The sequence below is a fragment of the Ursus maritimus genome, unplaced genomic scaffold (genome assembly GCF_017311325.1).
Source record: "Ursus maritimus isolate PB19 unplaced genomic scaffold, ASM1731132v1 scaffold_14, whole genome shotgun sequence".
Lineage (NCBI taxonomy): Eukaryota > Metazoa > Chordata > Mammalia > Carnivora > Ursidae > Ursus > Ursus maritimus.
Genome location: NW_024423786.1, coordinates 8,075,851 through 8,099,573, shown reverse-complemented (window position 1 = coordinate 8,099,573; position 23,723 = coordinate 8,075,851). Strand labels below are relative to the sequence as shown.

General features: G+C 45.6%; 1 protein-coding gene across 1 annotated transcript in view; it reads left to right on the top strand.

Moving 5' to 3' along the window:
* Positions 1-22,811, top strand: part of IRAK2 (interleukin 1 receptor associated kinase 2) — a 58,712-nt gene extending 35,901 nt beyond the window's left edge. Inside the window, exons 7-13 of the mRNA XM_008697893.2 lie at positions 935-1,049; positions 2,587-2,696; positions 4,349-4,544; positions 8,673-8,735; positions 17,288-17,488; positions 20,409-20,700; positions 21,657-22,811. Coding sequence (XP_008696115.2) covers positions 935-1,049; positions 2,587-2,696; positions 4,349-4,544; positions 8,673-8,735; positions 17,288-17,488; positions 20,409-20,700; positions 21,657-21,769 — 1,090 coding nt within the window. The 3' untranslated portion in view covers positions 21,770-22,811. The remainder of the gene's footprint in view (positions 1-934; positions 1,050-2,586; positions 2,697-4,348; positions 4,545-8,672; positions 8,736-17,287; positions 17,489-20,408; positions 20,701-21,656) is intronic.
* The last annotated feature ends 912 nt before the right edge of the window (positions 22,812-23,723 follow it).

Genomic DNA, 23,723 nt, shown 5'->3' with positions numbered 1-23,723 from the left:
GGCTCTCCTGAGTGTGAGAAGTGCAGTAGGATGGCCTGGGGGCAGTGGAGGAGGGCAGGAGGGACTGGGCAGGAGGCCATTTCAACAGTCTTGTGGAGCATCCATCAGGGTGTGACTCAAGGCAGAGGAGGGGGGAATGAAGGGGACAGTTGGGAAGCTCTTTATGACGGTGAATGCTGACTAATTAGATGGGGAGGTAAGGAGGTTTCCAGGAGACTGCAGGGAGACTGCACAGGTGCCCTTTGTTGAGGTAGTAACTGGGCACAGAAGCAGGGTTGGGACTTGCTGAGTCTAGGGTGTTCTCCTGGAGCAGCAGGATGCAAGCAGATGTTCCGGTCTAGAGCTTAGGAAGGGGCTGCAATGCGAGATTTGGGGGCATTCCCCATAGAGGTGGGAGATACCTGGAGACATAGCTGATAAAACAAGATGATAAGCTGAGCCGGGGATACTTAGGTTTCAGAGGAAGGCAAAGGAGGAGGGTCTTGGTGAAAAAAGCCAAGAAAGAGCAGTCAGAGGTAGGAAGAGAGTAGGGAGGGAACAGTGACTCAGAACCCAGCAGAAGAGGAGTTCAGGGAAGAACCCAGTCCTGGGAGTCCAATAGACCTGCGTTCTGATCCTTCCTTGCTTGCTGGTCATGACCGTGAGCAAGTTCCTTAACCTCTAAGCCTCTATTTCCAGAAGCCTCTGGGGTGGTTAAGGTGTTATGTGCTGCAGAGCAGTGAGTTAGGGTAAGTTGGAGCTCCTTGACTTCAGGCTTGTTGAGGGCAGGCTGTTTTCATCTCTGTACCCTGGTGCTGGGAAGAGAGCTGGGAAGTCACTGGTGGCCTCACTGGGGTAGAGGGGGCAGAAGAGGAGTGGGAGGTGAGGAAATGGAGCAGTCTTTGTTTATTCTTTCTGTCTGACTCCTCACCTCTGCACTAATACCTGATTTCAGATGCCGCCACCCCAACGTCTTACCTCTGCTGGGCTTCTGCCCTGGAAATCAGTTTTACAGCTTGATCTACCCATACATGGCAAATGGTTCTTTACAGGACAGACTCCAGGCTCAGGTAAGGGGCTGGGTCATGGTCAGAGAACAGGACCAGGTAGCATCCAGATAGGGACTCAAGGTTGAGGGACTTCCAGAAGGGAGAGGGGCCGTCCAGAGAGAAGTTAGGTTGGGATAGATGAGATCGGGCTAAACATCTTCAGGTAAACCTATAAAAAAGTTATTTGACAAGAGGCATTTCAAGAGCAGGACAAAGGTATCCCACAGTACTAATTTTATTTAACATTGTTCTGGGGGTGCTAGTTAATGCAATAGGACAAGAAAAGTAATTCAGAGATACAGAGTATGGAGAAGTGGAAGCAAATTTTTATTTGTTAAAAATGCTATTCTGTTACATATCTATTTGCTTGTGTCTTTATGGGCTATCTCTGGAAAGATACAGAAAACTGGTGCTTTGGGTGCCTCTGAGGAAGTGAGCTAGGTAGCTGGGGCATGGGACAGGAGAGGAACTTTTACTATATACCCTTTAGTACCTTTCACATATTATAGCATGGGAACATCATAATACGTACTAAAATTACAATTGTAAAAACAAAAAACCTCCTTCCCATAAAATCCTCAAATAGGGGGAAAGATTTATTCCACAAGGGAATTAGTGCTTCTCTTAATAGAGACCAGACAAAGCAGTTATTCATGGTATAATGATTGTTAGGTTTGTTGAGCTCTTGCTGTGTTCGAGATACCACAATAAAGGCTTTACACATGTCCCGTTTTCCAAAAGAGGAGTCTCTGGCACAGAGAGGCAAAGTGACCTGCCCAAAGGAACACAGCTGACAGGTGTCAGGGCTGGAATTTAAACAGGGTTCATGTGGCTGTAGATTTCAGACTTTTTGAGAAGGAATCTGTCAGCAAGGCTAGTTCTTAGAGGATGTGGGACCTACGACGGGACTTGAAAAATAAGTAGTGATTGAGCCTGGAGTTTCCGTCTTAGAACAAGAGTGGCAGCGCCTGGGGGATGGTGGGGGCTTTAGCTCACCCTACAATCACCCTCAGCCCCTGTGAAGTCTCCCCAAATACACAGAAAATTGGCATAAGGCCCATGTGCTTGGTGTCCTGACACAAGCTCCTTAGCCCCTCTCCCAGGCGTCCCTTCTAGAGGGAAATTCCAGACCTGCCACTGTATAGTCACGATAAAAACAGCTGCAGGCTATTGAGCACCTACTGTGTGGCAGGCACTGTGAGGGGCATACCGTACACTCATATGCCATATCCTCCCTGCCATATCCTCCTCTGAGTCCTTAGAGCAATCCTAGAGAAGCATAGGGGTTAACATTTCCATTTTATAACTGAAGAAGAAACCGAGGCTCAGAGACATCGAGTGTCTTTCCCAGAGTCACACAGCTAGTGCGTGTCTGAGCTGGGATTTACAGCTAGATCTTCTGATGTCAGAACTGGTACCCTGCCAGTACACCCTGCTGGTCAAGCCCTGTTACAGAGGATGTGAAGGCCGGAGGGAGACAGAAGCTCATTGGGACTTTAAAAACGCATAGGTGTGACTGTTTCTCCCCTCCCCCGCCGCCCTGTTCTCTTTTCCGCAGGGAGGCGCAGACCCCCTCCTCTGGCCACAGCGCGCCAGCATCTGCTCTGGGCTGCTTCGTGCTGTGGAGCACCTGCACGGCTTGCAGATCGTCCATGGCAATGTCAAGAGGTGAGGGGGTGGGCTGGACTCTGCTGAGGGCCTGCGCTGCGGGGCGAGCTGCACGCATTCCTGCGCCCCTTCCTCTCCCTTGGTCTCTCCTTTCTTTGGATCGCTCTCCCCACCTCGCCTCCCTTGGGTCTCTTCTTTCTTTCTTTGTTATTCCCTCAGAAATCAGGGTTTCTGCTGTCCCTACACACTGCCCATCTGTCACCATGCTTGTCCTTTTGACCTGGTGCTTTCGCAGCGAACACCCGACACCCCTGATGCCCTTTACTTCAGTGCAGCAGCTGGTCTGGACCTGATCCTTGAGCTTTAGGCCAAGCCCCCTAGAATTTTGAGCTCCTTGCTCAAGGTCTTCCTGGAAACCCACCCCCTGCTTATGTATTTGTTGGTAAAAGCAACTCATGTCAGGGAAGTTTCCTGCAGGGTAGGCATGCAACCCAGCATCTTAGCACCGTTCTTAGCCCAAGAACAAGGGTCCTGTCTGGGGACTGGCAGCATGGGGAGAGATTCCAGAAGATACCAGAAAATCTGGCAAAATGACCTCGAAACCATACAACTCATACTGCCTCAAAGTTCTCTATTTGACAAGTGGAAGCCTTGTCCTCATTTTTCCTCCCTGATTTTTGTCTGATTGCACAATTGTAAGAGCAATAAAGGAAATGAAAGGTTCAGAGGTCATTCTGGCCCTCGTGCCCTGACTCATCGGCTGGCCTCCATTTCTTCAGCCCCCACCACACAGAAGTCTTACCCTAAGGGAGCATATTTCCTCATGTTGCATGCCATCATTTTTAGTGACTTTTTAGTTTTCCATTGAAGGGATTGGCCCATAATTTACTTTACCACTCTTAATAGTGGACATTGAAATTAATGTCTGGCTTTTTTTTTTTAAGATTTATTTATTTGGTGGGGGGGAGGGGCAGAGGGAGAGGGAGAGAGAATCCCAAGCAGGCTCCGCACTGAGCTTGGAGCCCAATGCGGGGCTCGATCCCACGACCCTGAGATCATGACCTGAGCCTAAACCAAGAGTGGGATGCTTAACCAATTGCGCCACTCAGGCGCCCCGATGTCTGTTTTTTAAATGACTATTTAGGGTTAGTTTGATGATTTTTACACATGTAACTTAGTTGTTTTCTTGTTTGTTGTTTGTTTTTTCCCTTGGAGTACTTTCTGAGAGTGTTGACTCCCACAGGTTAGATGCCTAGGTCCAAGAATGTTTTTATTCTTCTTCCTATACCCCATGATCTGGGCAGGACTGGTCATAAAGGACTTGAGTCAGGCAGGCCAGAGCTTGGGGTCAGAACAGTTTCAGAAGGGCCCAAGCCTGCAGAGCCCACAGTCTTGGCAAGCTGAGGTCGATGAGGGTTTGACATCCGTGAGGGCCAGGAAGGCCGCACCTTTTTGGCCACCCCAAATGCCATTCCCGCGGCAGCACAGCTAATCTTATCTCCATCCTCCTTTGCTGGTGGGAGGGGGTTCCCACTCCCTTCCCTCACCAGGACTGGCTCAGAAAACCCAGATGGGGGGTCTAAAGTGACCCTTAACTCGCAGGGGCCAATGCTGCTTATTGTGAAGTTGTTTTCCGAAAGGGTCTCTCTCTACGGCAACCCCTTCTTGTCCAGCTCAAAGCGAGAAAGTTCTCTCTGCTTCCTTTTCCACAGCTCCAACGTTTTGCTAGACCAAAACTTCACCCCCAGGCTGGCTCATCCAATGGCTCACCTGTGTCCAGACAACAAAAGGTCAAAATATACCATGATGAAGACTCACCTTTTCCAGGCCTCAGCTGCGTATCTGCCGGAAGATTTCATCAGGGTGGGGCAGCTGACAAAACGAGTGGACATCTTCAGCTGTGGAATAGTAAGAGCTTCCTTCTCTCTGCTTGGCCTTGGGCCTGCCCTCAGTTGTCCTTCCCACAGCTGCTTTGTAAGCAGAGGATATAATAGAGGCCCCTAGATAGATTCCATCGAAGTACAGTAAGGGTTGGCCAACTATGGCCTGGGGCATATTTTGTACAGCCTATAACTAAGAATAGTTTTTATATTTATAAAAGATATAATAATACTGCTAATAAAAAAAGAATATGTGGGGCGCCTGGGTGGCTCAGTCGGTTAAGCGTCTGACTTTGGCTCAGGTCATGATCTCAGGGTCCTGGGATTGAGGCCCTCGTTGGGCTCCCTGCTTGGCGGGGAACCTGCTTCTCCCTCTCCCTCTGCTTGCCACTCCCCCTGCTTGTGGTCATGTTCTCTCTCTCAAATAAATGAAATCTTAAAAAAAAAAAAAAAAGAATATATGACAGAGACTTGGTTTGTGGCCCACAAAGCCTAAAATATTTACTGTCTGGCCTGTTACAGAAAAAGTTTGCCAGCCCTTGAAATATAGCTACTCGTGAGTGTCCAGCTTCTGTGAGACTCCTTCCTTCTCTGTTTCCCAGCCAGCCATCTACTCCTCTATCCAGTTGTCTGTTCGTTTTTGTCCATCCATCTGTCCAGTCATCCACTGAACTATTCATCCAGTATCCATCCATTCAACAGCCAGCCCTCCGTTCAGGATCCACCTGTGTCCCCGCCCTCCCTGTGTCCTCACCACCACTGTCCTGTGTCCTGTCACCACCGTATGCCAGGCACTTGGAATATCGATGTGGCTAAAACACAGTCCTTCCCCCAGGAGCTCATGATCTGAGTAGAGCAGTCTCCAAAGTAGATTTCTATGGAACAGCCTTGAGGTCTCTGTAGGTTTGATGTGTTTAAAGGATTTTGTGGCCAAACAGGTATGACCAATGCTGGGTTAAGCAGGGTCAAGCAGATTTCTTTACCACAAAATTAATCAGAGACTTTAATATGGTAATGAGCCTTTAATCTAATTTAATTGTGAATTCACCACGGCTGGGAAGATGGTAAGCAGCATTTCCCAAATTCATTTGACTGTGGAACCTCATTTCCTCAGTCTCTCTTTGCACCAGTGTCCCATGGAACCCAGTCTGGGAAATGCTGCCTGTGAAAAGTGACAGTTTCTGGCTGGCCTTTGCCAAGAGCAAACAGCTGCCTCTTGGACCATGCCCTCTCTCTTCCTCTCTAGCCTTGAACTCTGTGCATCCTCTCTCTCTGACCCGTCTCTTGTCCGTCCACCTCTCCCACTAGTGACCTCCCGAGCCACCTTCTGCTCCGATCCTGACCTCCAGATGCCGGATTCTACTTCCTTCTGTCTCCCGCGGGCTCTTCTGGTGTCCTTGCCCCCATCAGCTCCACTGTGAGTGGCTCCGTGAAGCTCAGTGGGGCTAGCCCAGGCTCCTGCTCCTGTAAAAACCAGCAGGACTGAACCCTGTGTGGGTTTGAGTCCCAGCTTAGTTACTTTCAGCTGCATGACCTCGGGGGCCTCACCTGTCACTCTGGGCCTGTTTTGTCCTCTGTAAAATGGGATAGTGACAGATATGGAGATTAATAAGATAATGTAGTTAGCAGAATACCCTTCACTTACCAAGATGATTATTGTTGTGGTGGCTAGTATTCCTACCTTCACACCCTCCCTCCTGAGTTTTGTTTTCCCCCTGGCTTTTTTTTTGAAAGAGAGAGAGTGTGAGTGCACAGAGGGGAAGAGCAGAGGAGAGGAGAGAGAGAATCTTTTTTTTTTTTTTTAAAGATTTTATTTATTTATTTGACAGAGATAGAGACAGCCAGCGAGAGAGGGAACACAAGCAGGGGGAGCGGGAGAGGAAGAAGCAGGCTCCCAGCGGAGGAGCCTGATGCGGGACTCGATCCCAGGACCCTGGGATCACGCCCTGAGCCGAAGGCAGGCGCTTAACCGCTGTGCCACCCAGGTGCCCCAAGAGAGAGAGAATCTTAAGCAGGCTCCAGGCTCAGTGCAGAGCCCAGCCCCAGGCTCGATATCTCGAGTGAGAGATCATGATCTGAGCTGAAACCAAGAATCTGAAGCTTAACTGACACCCAGGCACCCAGGTGCCTGCCTTTTTTTTTTTTTTTTAAGATTTTATTTATTTATTTTAGAGGGAGATAGAGAGAGAGAGAGAGAGAGAGGGAGCGTGCGTGGGTGGGGGTAGGGCCAGAGGGAGAGAGAGAGAGAATCCCAAGCAGACTCTGTGCTGAGTGCTGAGCCCTGAGCCCCATGCGAGGCTGCATCACATGACCCTGAGACTATGACCTGAGCCGCAATCCAGTGGGACGCTCAACCGACTGAGCCATCCAGTCTCCCCTTACCCTTGACTTTTTAACTCAGCTCTTGACGTAACAATTTTTTAAACTAATTTATTGGTTCCGTGACCACTGGCTCCCTTCACTCTTTCTCAGCTCTGCCACTAACTGACAGTATGATTTTGAACTCTGATTCCGCCTGTTGGGAACACTGCATTTCTCAGTGGGGTTTTTTTTTTTTTTAAAGATTTTATTTATTTATTTGTCAGCGAGAGCGAATGAGAGTGCGTGCACAAGCAGAGGGAGAAGCAGGCTCCCTGCTGAGCAAGGAGTCTGATGCAGGACTCGATCCCATGACCTGAGCTGAAGGCAGATGCTTAACCGACTGAGCCACCCAGGCGTCCTTCAGTGGGGTTTCTTTTTGTTTTTTTGTTCTCCGCCCTCCCCCCCCCCAAGCACTAAATGACCTCTCTAAAATGTTCAGCACAGAGCCTGCCTGTGGAAGGGGTAGAGGGAATGTCTGTTTATTCATTTCCCCTCGTTCCTCCCTCCCTTCCTGGCAGGAGCTGGTTGGGAATACCTTTTCAGCTTGCTCCCATCCACTTGCTGCGGGGTGCCCTCTGCTGCCCCCTCCTGGCCACTGCGGGTCTGTAATTAACCCGCAGGCCCTTCCCCTGGGGGTGGAGGATTTCTTGGCAGTCAATGTGACTGTATTCTGACTTGCTTCAAGGGAGGTTGTGGGACAGAGATTTGAAACTAAGGGTGGGGTACTCACTCCCTTATATTCACAACCAGCAGATCACCATTTACCAGGTAAGGATGCAGGCTCTGATTTTAGTCACTTAGTGATTAAGGAAGAGAGAATTTGAACCCAGGCAGGGCTGACTGTAGAGCTCTTAACTACCTTGCTCTGCTGAGAATTTCTGTTCAAAGCAGGTTTCCCCTTTATTAAGACACATCTCATGGTTTGTCAGTGTTGTGGTGTCTCACACTGGTGCAGGGCTGTGCTCCTTCTGTGAGTGGGTGAATTAATGAACAGGCTTTAGAGGTTGCTGAGACTTTCTGTGTAGAATAGACTTACGTACATGGATTCCTCCTTTTCCTGACATTTCTTTTTCTTTTTTTTTCCTTTTTTAAAAGATTTATTTATTTATTTGTCAGAGAGAGAGAGAGAGAAGGGCACAAGCAGGGGGAGCAGCAGGCAGAGGGAGAAGCGGGCTTCCNNCTGACCAGGGAGCCCGATGCAGGACTCGATCCCAGGACCCTGGGATCATGACCTAAGCTGAAGGCAGATGCTTAACCAACTGAGACACCCAGGCGTCCCGCCTGCTTACCATTTCTGATGGGGTTTTAAATGAAATGATTTTTAAAATACAGTGTGTGTGTGTGTGTAGACACATGTATATATAGAAAAATGTGTATGTGTATATACACATTAAATATAAATATATAGTACATATATGTAAATATACATATTTACACATGCACATATTTATATTTTATGTAAATATAGTGTGCATATATAAACATACGTATTATATATTTATATGGATATGCATATACACATAAAACTGATGGTAATATGCACACGTTTGGTTTCCACCCCCCTAACTTGCTACTCCTTCAGACTTTTGAGCAGCTGGGTAATGTGTTTCGTTGGAGGAGGTATTAAGTGATATTCCCATGTCTTGATTTGGGGCAAGTGTCTGTACTGGCAAATGGCAGAGCCGGGCCTGGAGCTCAGCCTCTGTTACTAAGAAGAATCGTTGCTCTTGGCCCGAATCTCCTGCTTGAAATTTGCATGAGTGTGTGAACAGTGCTAACTGCATGTTCTCTCCAGGTGCTGGCTGAGGTCCTCACCGGCATCCCTGCAATGGATAACGACCGAAGTCCAGTTTACCTGGTAAGGGAACCAGTCACTTCTGGCTAACAGCTACCGGGGTGGGGGGGGTGTCAGGAGGGCAGGGACCTCCACTCTACCCATTGCACAGATGGTTATGAGGTCTCAGTCTGCGGTTTGATTTGCAAAGTAACCTTAACCTCTCCCCCCCCTTACCAGCCAGCCAACGTGTACTTTTTCATGATAAGAGAACTTAGAATGTTTCAGGGAAACCGTTTTCTTCCCTCTACACATCTGGCAATCAAATAGGATTTGTCTTCAAACTGGTAAAGTCAGCCCTCTTAAAAAGGGTCCTATAATAAAAGCAATAATTTTCATTTTGTAGGTTCGAAGAACTATCATTCACATATATACACATATAGGGTCATTTAAAAAATTTAACAATGTAGCCAGACTCTGTGTTTGGCACTTTACATATGTTATCTTTCTAAGTCATCACAAAATCCCCCTGAGATTGATAGGGTCATGACGTTCTCCTGCTCTTGAGAAAAGCAGGCTCTGAGGTTCACCCGAGATCTCACCCTTACTAAATGTCAGAGTCGGACTTCCACATCAGGTTTTCTGGACCGCAGCTCCTGAGTTCTTAACCCTGACACTCTGCTGACTGTTTAATTCTCATGACCAACCGTATGAATTCAGGATTATTATCATCCCCATTTCACAGATGAGAAAACTAAGGCCAAGGTGAAGAGACTTGGGTCTTGCCCCCCAGTGAGATCAGTGGTGGAACTGGGATTTGAACTCATGTCTTCTGCAGAGTTCCAAGTCCTGTGAAGGCTCTACTCCTCTTCATCAGTTTGAGAGGAAGCGCCTTTCCTGACTTGAGGTTGAGGCCATTAGAACAGCTGGCTTTTTTTTTTTTGTGTGTGTGTGTGACTGGGTCCCCAAAACATCCCCTGGACCTTGGGGTGGGGAGCTGAAGGCCTTCCTACCCACAGAAAGCCATTCCGCTTTTGGAGACTGGGCCCTAGGTATTACAAAGAGGTGGGTTTCAGCACCTCAGATGTGGTTTGGGGCAGTTTAAGGTGGTTTCTCGTATTCTGACAGTTTTCTTGAGGTGAATTCCCTGACATTCCTCTGGGTCTCCCTGAATGAACGTCGCAGGACAAGGAGTCTTTTGAGATACTTATGTGATATTTTCTGGAAGGTGTTTTTGTTAATGGTTTCTAAAAATGTGGAGGAAGGGTGCCGGCTGGCTGGCTCAGTCAGTGGAACATACGATTCTTGATCTTGGGGTCATGAGTTCGAGCTCCATGTTGGGCGTAGAGTTTACTTTAAAAAATGTGGAGGATATAATTTTTTAAAAAAAAATCTTAATTAAAAAATTAAGATTGAACATGTAATTTAGATTCAAATCAGAGATGAAAACTACTAACACCTAGTGCGGTCCAGGGTAGGAGGAAGCAGGCCCCTCCCCCACCCTCGGGGGAGTGTTTGTGGTCACGGTGTTTTCCGAAGGCCATTGGGTGGTTTCCATCAAAATTTAACATGGATGTACCTTCTGATGAAGTAATTTCACTTGTACAAAGGGACATACACATACAAGGGAGGAAAGACATGGACGTTCACTGTAGCGTTATTTATATTAGTAAACAGCTGCAAACAAGTAAAGTATCTCAGTTGGGAGGTGGTGAAGGAAATTACAGTATAATCATACACCGTGGAAATTCCGCGAAATTATTTATAAATAACTTCATGAACAAGTGTTTATAAATGTTTATAATGAGGATGCAGTGTGTTATGTGATCAACTTTGACATATGTATATATCTGTGACATCATCACCAAGTCAAGTTCATGACCATGCCTACCACCCCAGAAGCTACCTCTTCTCCTTGGTAATCCTCCCCTCCCACCTCTCCCAGCCCCTGACATCCCCTACCGCCACTGATCTAGTTTCTGTCACTGCACAAGTTTCCACTCTCTGGACTTTCATATAAATGAAATCAGAGAGAGTTGGCTCTTTTGGTGTCTGGATTTTTCCAGTCAGCATGGTTACTCTGAGATACGTCCCATGCTCTTTGTGTGGGTTGTGGTTCATTTCTTTTTGCTGAGTAATGTTCCATCGCAGGGGTGTGCCACTGTGTGTCCACTCACCTATTGATGGACACTTGGTATGTTTCCAGCTTATGACCGTTACACCTGTAGCTGCTACGTACTTTTCTGTGCGGGTCTCACTGTGGGCATGTGCGTTCATTTCTGTTGAGGTATAATTCATACTTGTGAAGTGTACAGAATGATATAAATTTTGGAAAATGTGGACAGTTATGTAACCAATACTACCATAATCAAGATATGGAGTATTTTCATCCTTCCAGAAAATTCCCTTGGGCAACTTTATAGTCAATCCCTCCTTCCCACTTCCATATCTAATTTCTTTTTTAAAAAAATATTTATTTATTTGTTTATTTATTTGATATAGAGAGAGAAATAGAGAGAGGGAGGCAGAGAGAGAGCAAGAGGACAAGCAGGGGGAGCAGCAGGCAGAGGCAGAAGGAGAAGCAGGCTCTCGCTGAGTAGGGAGCCTGACACAGGGCTCCATCCCGGGGTCATGACCTGAGCCAAAGGCAGATGCTTAACCAACTGAGCCACCCAGGCGCCCCTCCTGATCTAATTTCTGTCCATGTGTTCTTTTTTGGGGTATCAGATAGATGGAACATAGAGCGTGTACCTGTTTGTTTCAGGCCTCTTTGACTCAGTGTCATATTTTGAGATTCACCCTTGTTATTATGTGTACTAGTTGGTCATTCTTTTTATTGCTGCTGAGTATTCCATTGTGTGGATGTATGACCATTGGTTTATCCATCAGTTGTTGGACATTTGGGATGCTTCCAGGTTTTGGTCTTTCTGAATAAAGCTAACATAAACGTTCTTATAAAAAAATGAGAAAAATATATATGTTCTGACAGGGAACTATTTCTAAGTCAAAAAAGCAAGTTCAGAACAGTATATAGTTTAATCCTGTCTTTGGTAATAAATATATGGATGAATAAAAAAGTAGTGTCTTATATTTTCTTGTTTATAAGTTGGCGATGATGATAGTATCTAAGAGGGTTTAGTGAAAGTTAAGTAGTGTATCCCTAAAACAGTACCAAACACAGTGACTAGAACATAGTAAGTACTGTATGTGTTAGCTATTCCTATTATTACTGTTATTTCATTTATTTTTTAAAAAAGATTTTATTTATTTGTCAGAGAGAGAGAGAGAGCACGCACAAGCAGGGGGAGCAGCAGGCAGAGGGAGAAGCAGGCTCCCCACTTAGCAGGGAGCCTGATAGACTGTATCCCAGGATGCGGGATCATGACCTGAGTCAAAGGCAGATGCTTAGGGGCGCCTGGGTGGCACAGCGGTTAAGCATCTGCCTTCGGCTCAGGGCGTGATCCCGGCGTTATGGGATCGAGCCCCACATCAGGCTCCTCTGCTATGAGCCTGCTTCTTCCTCTCCCACTCCCCCTGCTTGTGTTCCCTCTCTCGCTGGCTGTCTCTATCTCTGTCAAATAAATAAATAAAATCTTTAAAAAAAAAAAAAAGGCAGATGCTTAACTGACTGAGCCACCCAGGCATCCCTATTACTGTTATTTTTTTTTAAAGATTTTATTTATTTGACAGAGAGAGATACAGCGAGAAAGGGAACACAAGCAGGTGGAGTGGGAGAGGGAGAAGCAGGCTTCCCGCTGAGCAGGGAGCCCGATATGGGGCCCGATGCCAGGATCCCGGGATCATGACCCGAGTCGAAGGCAGACGCTCAACGACTGAGCCACCCAGGTGCCTCCCATTACTATCATTTTAATACCTCTGAAGCAGTTGCTTGCCACTATAATAATTATTATATATAAGTAAATATATAACCAAAGTGATTATAGCTAAAGACTTCTGTAGCAGAAGGTCTAGGGTAATATAATCCAAACCATTAGCAGGTGTTACCTTTGGAGAGTGAAAATAGGGAGATAATCTGCATACTTGGTTCAGAAAACCCATCCACACAGGGTAGCAATACCACGTACTCTTCTCCCCTTCCCTGGGTTCAGGCATGGCCAGTTCTTGAAAGCCTTTTCTGTTAGGGACAATTTCAAACATGCACAAAGTAAAGAGAAGAGTATAAGGAATTTCCATCCATCCATCCCATCAGTTATCAGCAACATTCTTATTTCTTTTGGAACAGAAAAACGTGTGTGTGTGTGTGTGTGTGTGTGTGTGTGTGTGTGTGTGTGTATTTTAAAGCATATCCCAGATATTATGTTATTCCACCCATAAAATAGTTTTCTTAATTCCTTAATATCATCTAATGCCCATTCCATGTTTAAATGTCCCAAGTTGTCTCAAAATTTGCTTTTTAAAGTTAGTTTGTTTGAAACTGATACAAAGTCCACGTGTTACCATTAATTATGTTTCTTATAAATATTTAAAAAAGTAAAAAAGGGGTGCCTGGGTGGCAGAGTCGGTTAAGCATCTGACTCTTGGTTTCGGCTCAGGTTGTGATCTTGGGGTGGTGGGGATCAAGCCCATGTTGGGCTCCATGCTCTGCACAGACTCTGCTTGGGACTTTCTCTCTGTCTCCCTCTGCTCCTCCCCCACTACCTCCCTTCAATAAATAAATACATCTTTAAAAAAAATGATTATGTTTCTTGAAACTTCTTTTTTTAAGATTTTTTTTTTTTGTAATTTAAGTAATCTCTGCACCCCATGTGGGGCTCGAACTCACGACCTCCAAGACCAAGAGCTGCATGCTCTTCTGATTGAGCCAGCCGGGCCACACTTAAACTCCTCTGTTCTCCACCTGAACCCCTCCCCGTTTTCTTTCCATATATCATTGCATTTTTGCATTAAGTGAGTCATTTGTGCTGTAAGTTTCTCATGTTCTGGATTTTTACGTCCTTGTGGTATTTTTTTTAAGACTTTTTAAAAAATTCATTTAGAGAGAGAAAGAGAAAGCACACACGCGTGCAAGTGGGGTAAGGGGCAGAAGCAGAAGGAGAGAGAGAATCTCAAGCAGACTCCATGCCAAGGACGGAGCCCAACTAGGGGCTCAATCTCACACCCCTGAGATCACGACCTGAGCCAAAACCAAGAGTCAGACGCTCAACCGACTGAGCCACCCAGGCTCCCCCCACTCCTGTTCTTGTGGTATTCTTAACTTGTTTCTCTATACCTCTTATCCTGAGACTCGGTTAGATTCACGATCAGTGCAGCTTCCTGAGTGGTGCCTGGTGCTTCCCACCGCATCACAACATGAGGCGCATAGTGGGTCCTCCTCCTTCCAGTGCTGAGGTTCATCAGTGGGTCCAGGTGGAGTTGCTGACTCCCCCCATCACTAAGTTCCCCCATCACCCTACCCCCGAGTGTTCTTAGCATCTCCTGATGACTCTTGCCAGATGAGATCCACTATTTCACTGGGGGAGTCAAATGGTGAGCCTCTGCTCCTATCATTCTTTCAGGGCAGTTGTTTTGAACAGTTTCTTTCTTTCTTTTTTAAAGATTTTATTTATTTGTTAAACAGAGAGAGAGAGTGAGCACAAGCGGGGGAGCAGCAGGCAGAGGTAGAGGGAGAAGCAGGCTCCCTGCTGAGCAAGGAGCCCAATGCGGGGCTCGATCCCAGGACCCTGCGATCAAGACCTGAGCCAAAGGCAGAAGCTTAACCGGATGAGCCACTCACACGCCCCTTTCAAACAGTTTCTGATTCTGTTTCAGACGGTGGTGACCTCCATATCTGAAAATAACACTCTCCTTGTATTTATTGATTTATCACCTTTAAACACCATGATACCTTTTAAAAAGACAAACATTTAAAAGGCAGAGCTCCCATGAGAGAATTGTGCAAAAGGGTATTCATAAAGGCAACCCTTGCCAGCTGGAGGTTTTTAGTCTCCAGGTATTGAATTCCTTATGGTGTCAGGCATGGAGGTATTACTGGATCCTCAGATGACCCATTTTCTGGATGGGGAAACTGAGGAAGAGTGGGGACTGTCTTGTTTTTGAAGCAAATATCACAGCCCATGCCTGATAATCTCTGATAATCTTTTTTTTCAGAGTTGTAAATGTATTTTTATGAAAATCTGTATAAAGCAATAAAATTAATTTAGTTTTACATTTAAGGAATCGCTTCTGTTAAAAATAATAAAATTACATAAAAAAGAAAAAAAGAAACCTTGCCAAAAAATAAGTTAGTACGTAAAATGCGTGAAAACATTCGTGAGGTACTTACTACATGCCAGACAATGTTCTTGGGGTTGGGGATACAAAGGTGAGCAGGAGGAAGTTTTTGCCCTCCTGGAACTTTCACTCTACTGGGGGAGAGCAAACCATATTCAAGTAAATGAAGATGTGTGTAATTCCAGGCCGGTGATATGTGCTATTAAGAAATGTGAAATAAGGGGGTGCCTGGGTGGCTCAGTTGATTGGGTGTCTGCCTTCAGCTCGTGGTCCCGGGGTCCTGGGATTGAGTCCCGCATTGGACTCCCTGCTTAGTAGGGAGTCTGTTTCTCCCTCTGCCCCAACCCCCTCCCACTCGTGCTCTTTCTTTCTCAAAAATAAATAAATAAAATCTTAAAAAAAAAAAGAAATGTGAAATAAGGTTAGGGGATAGAGTGGAGGAGCAAGGAGAGGGATCTTTTAGGTCAGGGAAGGCTTCTTGGAGAAGGTGGCATCTGAGCAGAGACCTGACTGAGGTGAGGGACCAGGACATGGTAAGACTTAGAGGAGGAGCATTCTAGGCAGAGGGAACAGCAAGTGAAAAGGCTCTGGGGCAGGATGAGTTTAGGTACATACAAGAACAGAAGAAAGCCAGAGTGACTGAGTACGGTGAGTCAAGGGGGGGAGAGATGAGATGAGAAAGGTCAGCAGGTGCCAGATTGTCACAAAATCTGGGGTTTCTGATGGCCATAGTTACAGATGGGAAAGTGGGAATTCTCGACATTAAAAAAAACACAAACAAAAAACTTTTAATTTTAATTTTTCTAATTATAAATGCAAGACAGGCTTGTAGAACATTTAGTAAGTACAGGAAGGTATAAAAAAGAAAATAGAGGGACGCCTGGGTGGCTCAGTGGTCTAAGCGTCTCCCTTTGGCTCAGGTCATGATCCCGGAGTCCTGGGATTGAGTCCCACGTCAGGATCCCTGCTCAGTGGGGAGCCTGCTTTTCTCTCTCCCTCTGCCTCTCCTGTTGCTTGTGCTCTCTCACTTTCAAAACAAAACGAAAACAAAACTTACATATAACAAATAGAATATACATGGAAAATTTATATATAAATGTTTTATTATTTATACAATAAATATATCAGAAATATAAAAACATAAATGTAAATGTTTCATGTGTTATATAAATATAATAGATTAATACACTATATATCAATCAATATTATACATAATTAAATCATATATTTCCTTATATATTTAATATATTTAATCAGTGTATTTAATATATTTGTAACATTTATATTTGCAAATATGTACATATATACTTATGAAATATTATGAAACATAATTTATACTATATAAATATACTATATATTTGTACAAAAATATATAACGTATTTTCTGTTATATGCATAGTTCAAATTCCTGCTTTCTATATAGTATAAAATGTTATAAAACTTATATGTAAATACAAAATTTATGAAATATATAAGTATACTTAATTTTATATAGTAGATCTCCTATTAAAAATACGTGGGTTTGAGGCACCTGGCTGGTTCAGTCGGAAGGGCATGCAACTCTTGATCTCAGTGTCATGAGTTCCAGCCCTACTTTGTACAGAAATTACTTAAATAAATAAAACTTAAAAAAAATAATGCCTCTCAAACTTCAGTAAATAAATAAATATGCATGGGTCAGAACCTACATCCTAAATGTGTATCTTATATCGTAAAAGAGCGCGCCTGTAATTGTTAATAAGATTAAATTATTAATGTAAGTGAAGTGCCCGGCATGTAGTAGTATAGAAATGGGGGCTGTTATTACTATTAATTATTATCACTAATAGACTATTGGATCTTTATTTTGTGTTGAGTATCACACTTAATGCTTTAGGTGCATTATATCTTTTTTTTAAAGATTTTATTTATTTATTAGAGAGAGAGCCAGTGCGCACCAGTGGGGATGGGGGCTGGAGAAGGGCAGAGGGAAAAGGAGAAGCAGACTCCCCACTGAGCAGGTAGCCTTACCTGGGGCTGGATCCCAGGACCCTGAGATCATGACCTGAGCCAAAGGCAGACACTTAACCAACTGAACCACCCAGGTGCCCCTAGATGCATTATATCTTTTAATCTTTGTGTTAGTCCTATTATCCCCATTTTCCTGATGAAGCAACTGAGGCCCAGGTTAAGCCCCTGCCTGGGTGGAGTGTACTATGGAACGCCCTATATGTGTAGGGAATTTAGCAATTCTCCAGTTCTGGCTTTTTTACTTGTTTCTTGGATCCTTGCATTTATTTCTTAAAATCCTTTTTTCTTTGAAGTTTTGCAGGTCTGGCGCAGTCGTGGGGGTGGTTGGGGGCTGTGTGGTAGAATCCCACATCCCTGCAGCTCACACAGGGGTGTTTATCCTCTTCTTCCCACAGAAGGATTTACTCCTCAGTGAAATTCCAAGCAGCACCACCTCGCAGTGCTGCAGGAAGACGGGCGTGGAAAAGGTGATGGCTAAGGAGATCTGCCAGAAGTACCTGGAGAAGAGGGCCGGGAGGCTGCTGGAGGACTGCGCCGAGGCCTTGGCCATGGCTGCCTGCATCTGCCTGCGGAGGCGAAATGCTGACTTGGCCGAGGTGAGCCTCATTCTCAGCCTTTACCCCCTGGTGATGGGCCCTGCTCTGGGCCGGGGAGGGGGCCCTCCCATCCTGGTGGCCACATGGTTCTGCTTTACCAGGGACTGGGGTATGGCTCGGGGTTGAGGCCTTTACCTAGATGGCATTTCATAAACCAGGGGTGTATTTGGTTGCAAGCAGCAGATGGTATTGGAGCTCATAGAAGCTGAGCAGGGAAGTGATGGGTAAGGGCCACTCAGAGCCTGAGGGTGGTGTGCTGCAGGCCTTGGGGGGTCCAGGATCCCAGGCTCAGATGTTAACAGAACACTGCTTTCTCTGAATCTGCTTGATTCTTCCTCTGTCTATAGACTCCCTTTTCTTTGCCTCTATCCTTTTGGCTAGGGTATATGGTCTGTATTGTTTATATGTTAAGTTCTATCCTCACTGAGAGATCAAGTATCCTGGTTCCAATTCCAGTCTCTCAGTGAGAGAGCCTGTTTGGCCTACCTAGAGTCAGCAGTCCACCTGTTGGCCAATCAGGTAAGGTGAGGGGAGTGGGATCCAGTATGTAAACCTAGTAGTCAGGGGGTCCACCCCAGAAATGTGGAAAGAGCTAAGTCCCAGAGGAAGGGAGCATCCTTAGCCCAGGGGCTAGGCAGATACCCCAGAAATCAACCACATTAGGAGATAAAACATTTTCCTATGGATGTGACATATAGTGGTGGTTTCCATGGTAACAGGTGTAAATTTGGGGACAACTGCTAGATATTTCTAAGGACCGAAGAACTGCCTGAGAGGACTCTTTGAGACCATCTAGCTGAGTGATTTTCAAGTAGTGTCTGGCAGAGAGGGGCTCAAAAGGGTGTGGGGAGCTGCAGGCCCCACCCATGACTACCACCAGACACCCCCCTTCACTTCACATGAGCATATTGAATTCTTAGGAATTTATTTGAGGGAAGATTTAGTAGCTGAAAAAAAAAGTCTTCAAGCACCACTGCTGTAGCCCAAGCCCGCCATTTTATAGATAGGGAAGTAAAGGTCCAGAGAGGAGAAGATGAGGCCACGGAGTGAGTATCTGTCAGAGCTCTCTGGACTCCTGGTTCATTTCCTTGTTCACCATCTTGCAGCATAACGTGGCAGGAGCTAGAGACCCGCAACTCAAGACCCGAGTCATCATTCTTTGCCTGGGCTGTTCCCCAAGTGCCCGAGTGGTACAGCAGTCAGTCAGTCATTCAGGACTTGTGTGCTGGGCCCCGGGGGGGGGGGGAGGATAAATTGGTGAACAAGGCAGGTCCAGTTCTACTTTCCTGGAGCTCTCAGACAATGCACAGTAATCATCTGGGTGGGGAGCAATGGGATAGCTTGTGATGGGGCCCCACCCAGGAGGACTTTTCCAGAGGAAGTGATGCGTAAACAGACAAAGAGCAATCCAAGCAGATGGAACAACTCATGCAGATGGCCTGAGATGAGAGAAAGCCTGGCATGGTCAAGGGTCTGGAATGTCAGAGTGGCTAGAACAAAAAGTACATGGGGAAGAGTGGCTTGTGGTGGGGCTGCTGAGGAAGGAGATTCAGAGAAAGCAGTGTTCTGTTAACATCTGAGCCTGGGATCCTGGACCCCCCAAGGCCTGCAGCACACCACCCTCAGGCTCTGAGTGGCCTTTACCCATCACTTCCCTGCTCAGCTTCTATGAGCTCCAATACCATCTGTTGCTTGCAGCCAAATACAGCCCTGGTTTATGAAATGCCATCTAGGTAAAGGCCTCAACCCCGAGCCATACCCCAGTCCCTGGTAAAGCAGAACCGTGTGTGTGTGTGTGTGTGTGTGTGTGTGTGTGTGTGTGTGTGTGTTTGTGTGTAAAGAAGAAGCATTCCTTCCCTGCCTCCTTCTGATTTCCTAACATCCTTAATTAGAAACACCCTCAAGGGTAAGTAATATCTATATTACTTAGGGCATTTCCAGTTCAAAACGATAGAACTCAGGTCGAACTCTTAGTCTCTCTCTCTCTCTCTCTCTGTCTCTCTCTCTCTCACACACACACACACACTCACACAGCAAGGGAGATTGGGAGGCAGTATATGAATGAGTGAATGAATGAATAAATGAATGAATGAATTTATTGGCTTATGTAACCAAACAGCAGACAGGACAGACGTTGCTAGGCCAGCTAGACCCAGGGTCTCTACCAGCAAACGTGCATTTATCTGTGTCTCTGTGCCTGTGCCCCACTTCTCCATCTGTTGCCTCTGCTTTATTCTTTGTAGGGGTCTTCATTTTTTCCTACTGTGAATGGGTTTTCTTTGTAGGTGGAGAGTCTGGGTCAGCCACTAGAGAGGAATCGGGAGTCCTTTGTCAGTAAGTTTTATGTAGAAAATCCCAGAGAAGGATTCTGATTGGCCAGCTTGGGTCACGTGCCCAAACCGGGATCATTAACATGTCAGAGAAATAGGATACAATGATTGGTCCATCTTGGTCATGTGCTCTCATCTATGGCTAGGGTGGATGGGGGCAAGGTCAGCTCTGTTCAAAGGGCTTTCACTGTTCTTCCAGACAAAGCAACAAGAATCAACATGTTGATTCTTCATTTTATCTCCTGAGGCCTGGGATACCTATAAGATTTTTGATTTCAGAAAGAGTCCTTTTCTTTCTTTCTTTCTTTCTTTCTTTCTTTCTTTCTTTCTTTCTTTCTTTCTTTTCTTTCCTTTCTTTCTTTTCTTTCTTTTCAGAAAGAGTCCTTTTCTTTCTTTCTTTCTTTCTTTCTTTCTTTCTTTCTTTCTTTCTTTCAGTAGGCCTCCATGGCCAGCCTGGAGCCCAACATGGGCCTTGAACTCACAACCCTGAGATCAAGACCTGAGCTGAGATCAAATGTCCAATGCTTAACCGACTGAGCCATCCAGGTGCCCCAATTTCAGAAAGAATTCTTGTCTCTCCTCTCCCCAAGGTGTGTGGCTCTGTGGCTGCTGTGGAACAGCGGCTCAGAGGTCCGGAGACATTGCTCCCTTTGAGTGGGCTTTCTGAGGGCACAGGCTCTTCCTCCAACACCCCAGAAGAAACAGATGATGTGGACAATTCCAGTCTCGATGCTTCCTACTCCATGACGGTAGCACCCGGGGCTGGGGCTGCTGCCTCACTCCCCTCAACAGAGGACGGAGAAGGCAGCCTGCAGGTCTGTGGGGGAGTGCAGGCAGACACCTCCCCTGCGGCCTGGGCCAGTCCAGAGCCTCCCCAGGACGGTAAGTGTGTGGAGATCTAAGTGCATATGCAAGCTCGCTCATGCATCTCTAACTCAGCCCATCATTTATTTCTTCTGGCGCTCTCATTCACTCATTCTTTGACTATTCAGCCATTCACCTACCAGCAGACTGCACAAAAAGAAACCTCGGATGGGGGTCATCCTTGATACCTACCTCTCTCTCTGGCCCATTTTGTCCGGTCCATCACCTAAATATCTCTCAACTCCATCTGCTTCTCTGCATTGCCTCACCTCCCCCCCACCCCCTTTGGCTAAGCTACTGTCCTCTTGCTGGATGACCACACAGCCTTCTGTATCCTCCCTTCCTCCCTAATCCGTTCTGGCCCCTTACCCCATCCTTTCTCCGGGGACCAGCCAGAGTGGTTTTTATTTATTTTATTTTATGTTATTTTATGTTATCTTCAGAGTGTTTTTAAAAAAACAGCTCATGCCATCCCTTGTTTAAAGCCCTTGTGTGGCTCCCCATCGTACTTAGGGACCAAGTCAAAACTCTTCCTATCTCTTTCTCTCCTATCTAAATATCCCAGGCTTCCTTCAGAAATAAAAATTTGGAAGGCCTTTTCAATGCAGTGTCCCTCTCCCCTAGTAAACATGGCTTAATCAATGTCCCAGGCTCTACCACTCCTATTGCTCCTCCTCCCACTGGGAGGAGAGAGGAGGGAAAAGAGAGAGAGGGTGTAAGTGTTCATCCCAACCTCTCCCACCCACGGAAGGAGCATGGAAGCCCCCTCCTTTTGGAAAAGTGGGGGCAGGTGGTGGGACTTCACTGCAAAGGCAGAAACAATGAAAATGCTCATTGCGCTCAGGGCCTGATTCACAAATCTGATTTAAGTGAGAAACTGACCAAGTCTGACTTTCTAAGAACTATAATAATAGTAACTATTTCCAAATGCCTTTTTTTCAAGTTCTTTCTTTAAACTTTCTGTTGAACATCAGCTGCAGAGACTTCATGGAAAATCGAGATCAATGAGGCCAAAAAGAAACTGATGGAGAATATTGTGTTCTACAAAGAAGGGAAACTGGACAGCATTGAGCTTTTTGGCCCCTGATGACTAGAGAGCACAGCTTGTCCTGAACTGGAAAGACGAACACTAAATCAAGAAAAAAATCTGAGGCAGAATCATAATCTCCCAGGAAACACCAAACATCAGCTTTCCTGGGCAGGAGAGAGAAGCTTCCATCTTACCAGAGTGAGTTAGGGAGGAAGGGACCTCGGCTTTTCAAGACACAAAACTCCATGAAGTCATCGTTCTTTCTGGGATTTGTCAATCAGAGCTGGGCATCTGGAGACCGAAGTGGAAACCCTGATCCATGAGCCCAGGATGTGGGCGATTTTGTGGTTTTGGGGTGTGTGTGGTAATACCCAGCTCACACCCCTCAAGAATGGAGGGAGGATTGTCAGTGGCACTTTCCAAAGTTAAATCTTTCTGGGTCATATTTGCCGACAACCACCTGCCAACTTCCATGGCCTGAAAGATTCTCAGCTTGTGTCCCAGTGCAGTTCTTAATCCACAGCCCAAGGTCTTGAGTTTACACATGCCAGCCACCTGGCAGAGGGCTCGGCAGGTTTTCTACTTTCTCCCTCAGAAATCCTGTAACCCACAGATATTTATTTAATGCCTCCTCCACACCTTTACCCTCCCATCCCACTAATGCTAATATTTTTAGTGGAGCTTTTATTTTGAGAGTATGTATTATTTATGGGTGAATGAAGACTCAAGAGAGCTAGTTTCATGCCCAGTTCTGTTGCTATTTAAACCAATTATTTAATTCCTGGAACCTTGGTTTTCTTATAAGCAACACCTGTTTGTTTTCCTTCACTGGGTTGTTGGAAGGAACAGGTGAGACATGGCTATAGAAGTACTTTGAAAATGCACTTGTCCTTTTTTATAAAAATAAATAAAAAGACATTAAACATATATTTCTGCCACATACCTAAGGTTTATGCACTGGGTATTTTTCTGAAAAGTCATGTCGCAAATCTTTTTGTGAAACAAGTGTTATTTTAAATTCAGTGTGTCCTATTTTAAAGAAGCCTACTGTAGTGATTTTCTTTTTTTTGTAAAATAAAAATACATTCGTAAAGTCAAACAGATCTCTTGTAATTGGTTTTGTGTCCAGATGAATTTGTTTGGAGAAGGTGCTCTGTACCCACGGAGCACCTAAGAGTTGGGTGCTGGCTATAAATGTTGGTGTTAGTAGCTCTGTGATCTTGGGTCAAGTTAGGGAGTTACTCTGAGCCTCTGTTTCTTCATCTATACAATGGGAAGAATAAAAAGTACCCGTTTCTTGGGTTTGTCAGGGCAAGGGGAAGATCTTGCTTCATGAGAGCATTCAGTAGTCCCCAAACAAGGTCAGCTTGGTACTGATACGTAACAAAGCTGGGTGGGCTCCAGTCCCAGAGGACAGTAATCTGTACTGACACCCCTGTTTTAAACTCTGGTGGCTGTGAGGATTCAACTAGAGTGTGTTACATGCCCCAGACAGGACCGGGCATGTGGTAAGCACCTTACAGTTATGAGTAGGGTACTTTCAGGGCTGTTTGAGCAATAGACGGCTAGTGCCAATAGGATACTGGTTATCTAGACATACCTGCATTTCCAGACCACAGCTTCATACATTTGTGGAAAGGTCAATGAACTTCTGACAATTTACAGACCTTTTCCCCTTAGCAAGCTGTAAATACATACATACACATGTCTGTATATCAATTCCAGGGGCTCACGGGCACCATGATGCCTTTCTATGAATCCTTAGAGGGAAGGCCTGACTTTTTTTTTAGTTAATAAATACACATGACCAAAAAAAAAAAAAAAATCCAGTAGTACAAACGATTATGTGGTGGAAAGAAAACCTTTTTTCCCACTGGGATTTTAGTGTCTCCCTTCTTCTGCCCTGAGGCAACCACTGTTCCTTGTTTGGGGTGTCCTTCCAAAAGATGATGAAAATTTTATCTTTTTGCTTAACTTCAGCCATCATTAGATTTTCATTAGAAATTTTTCA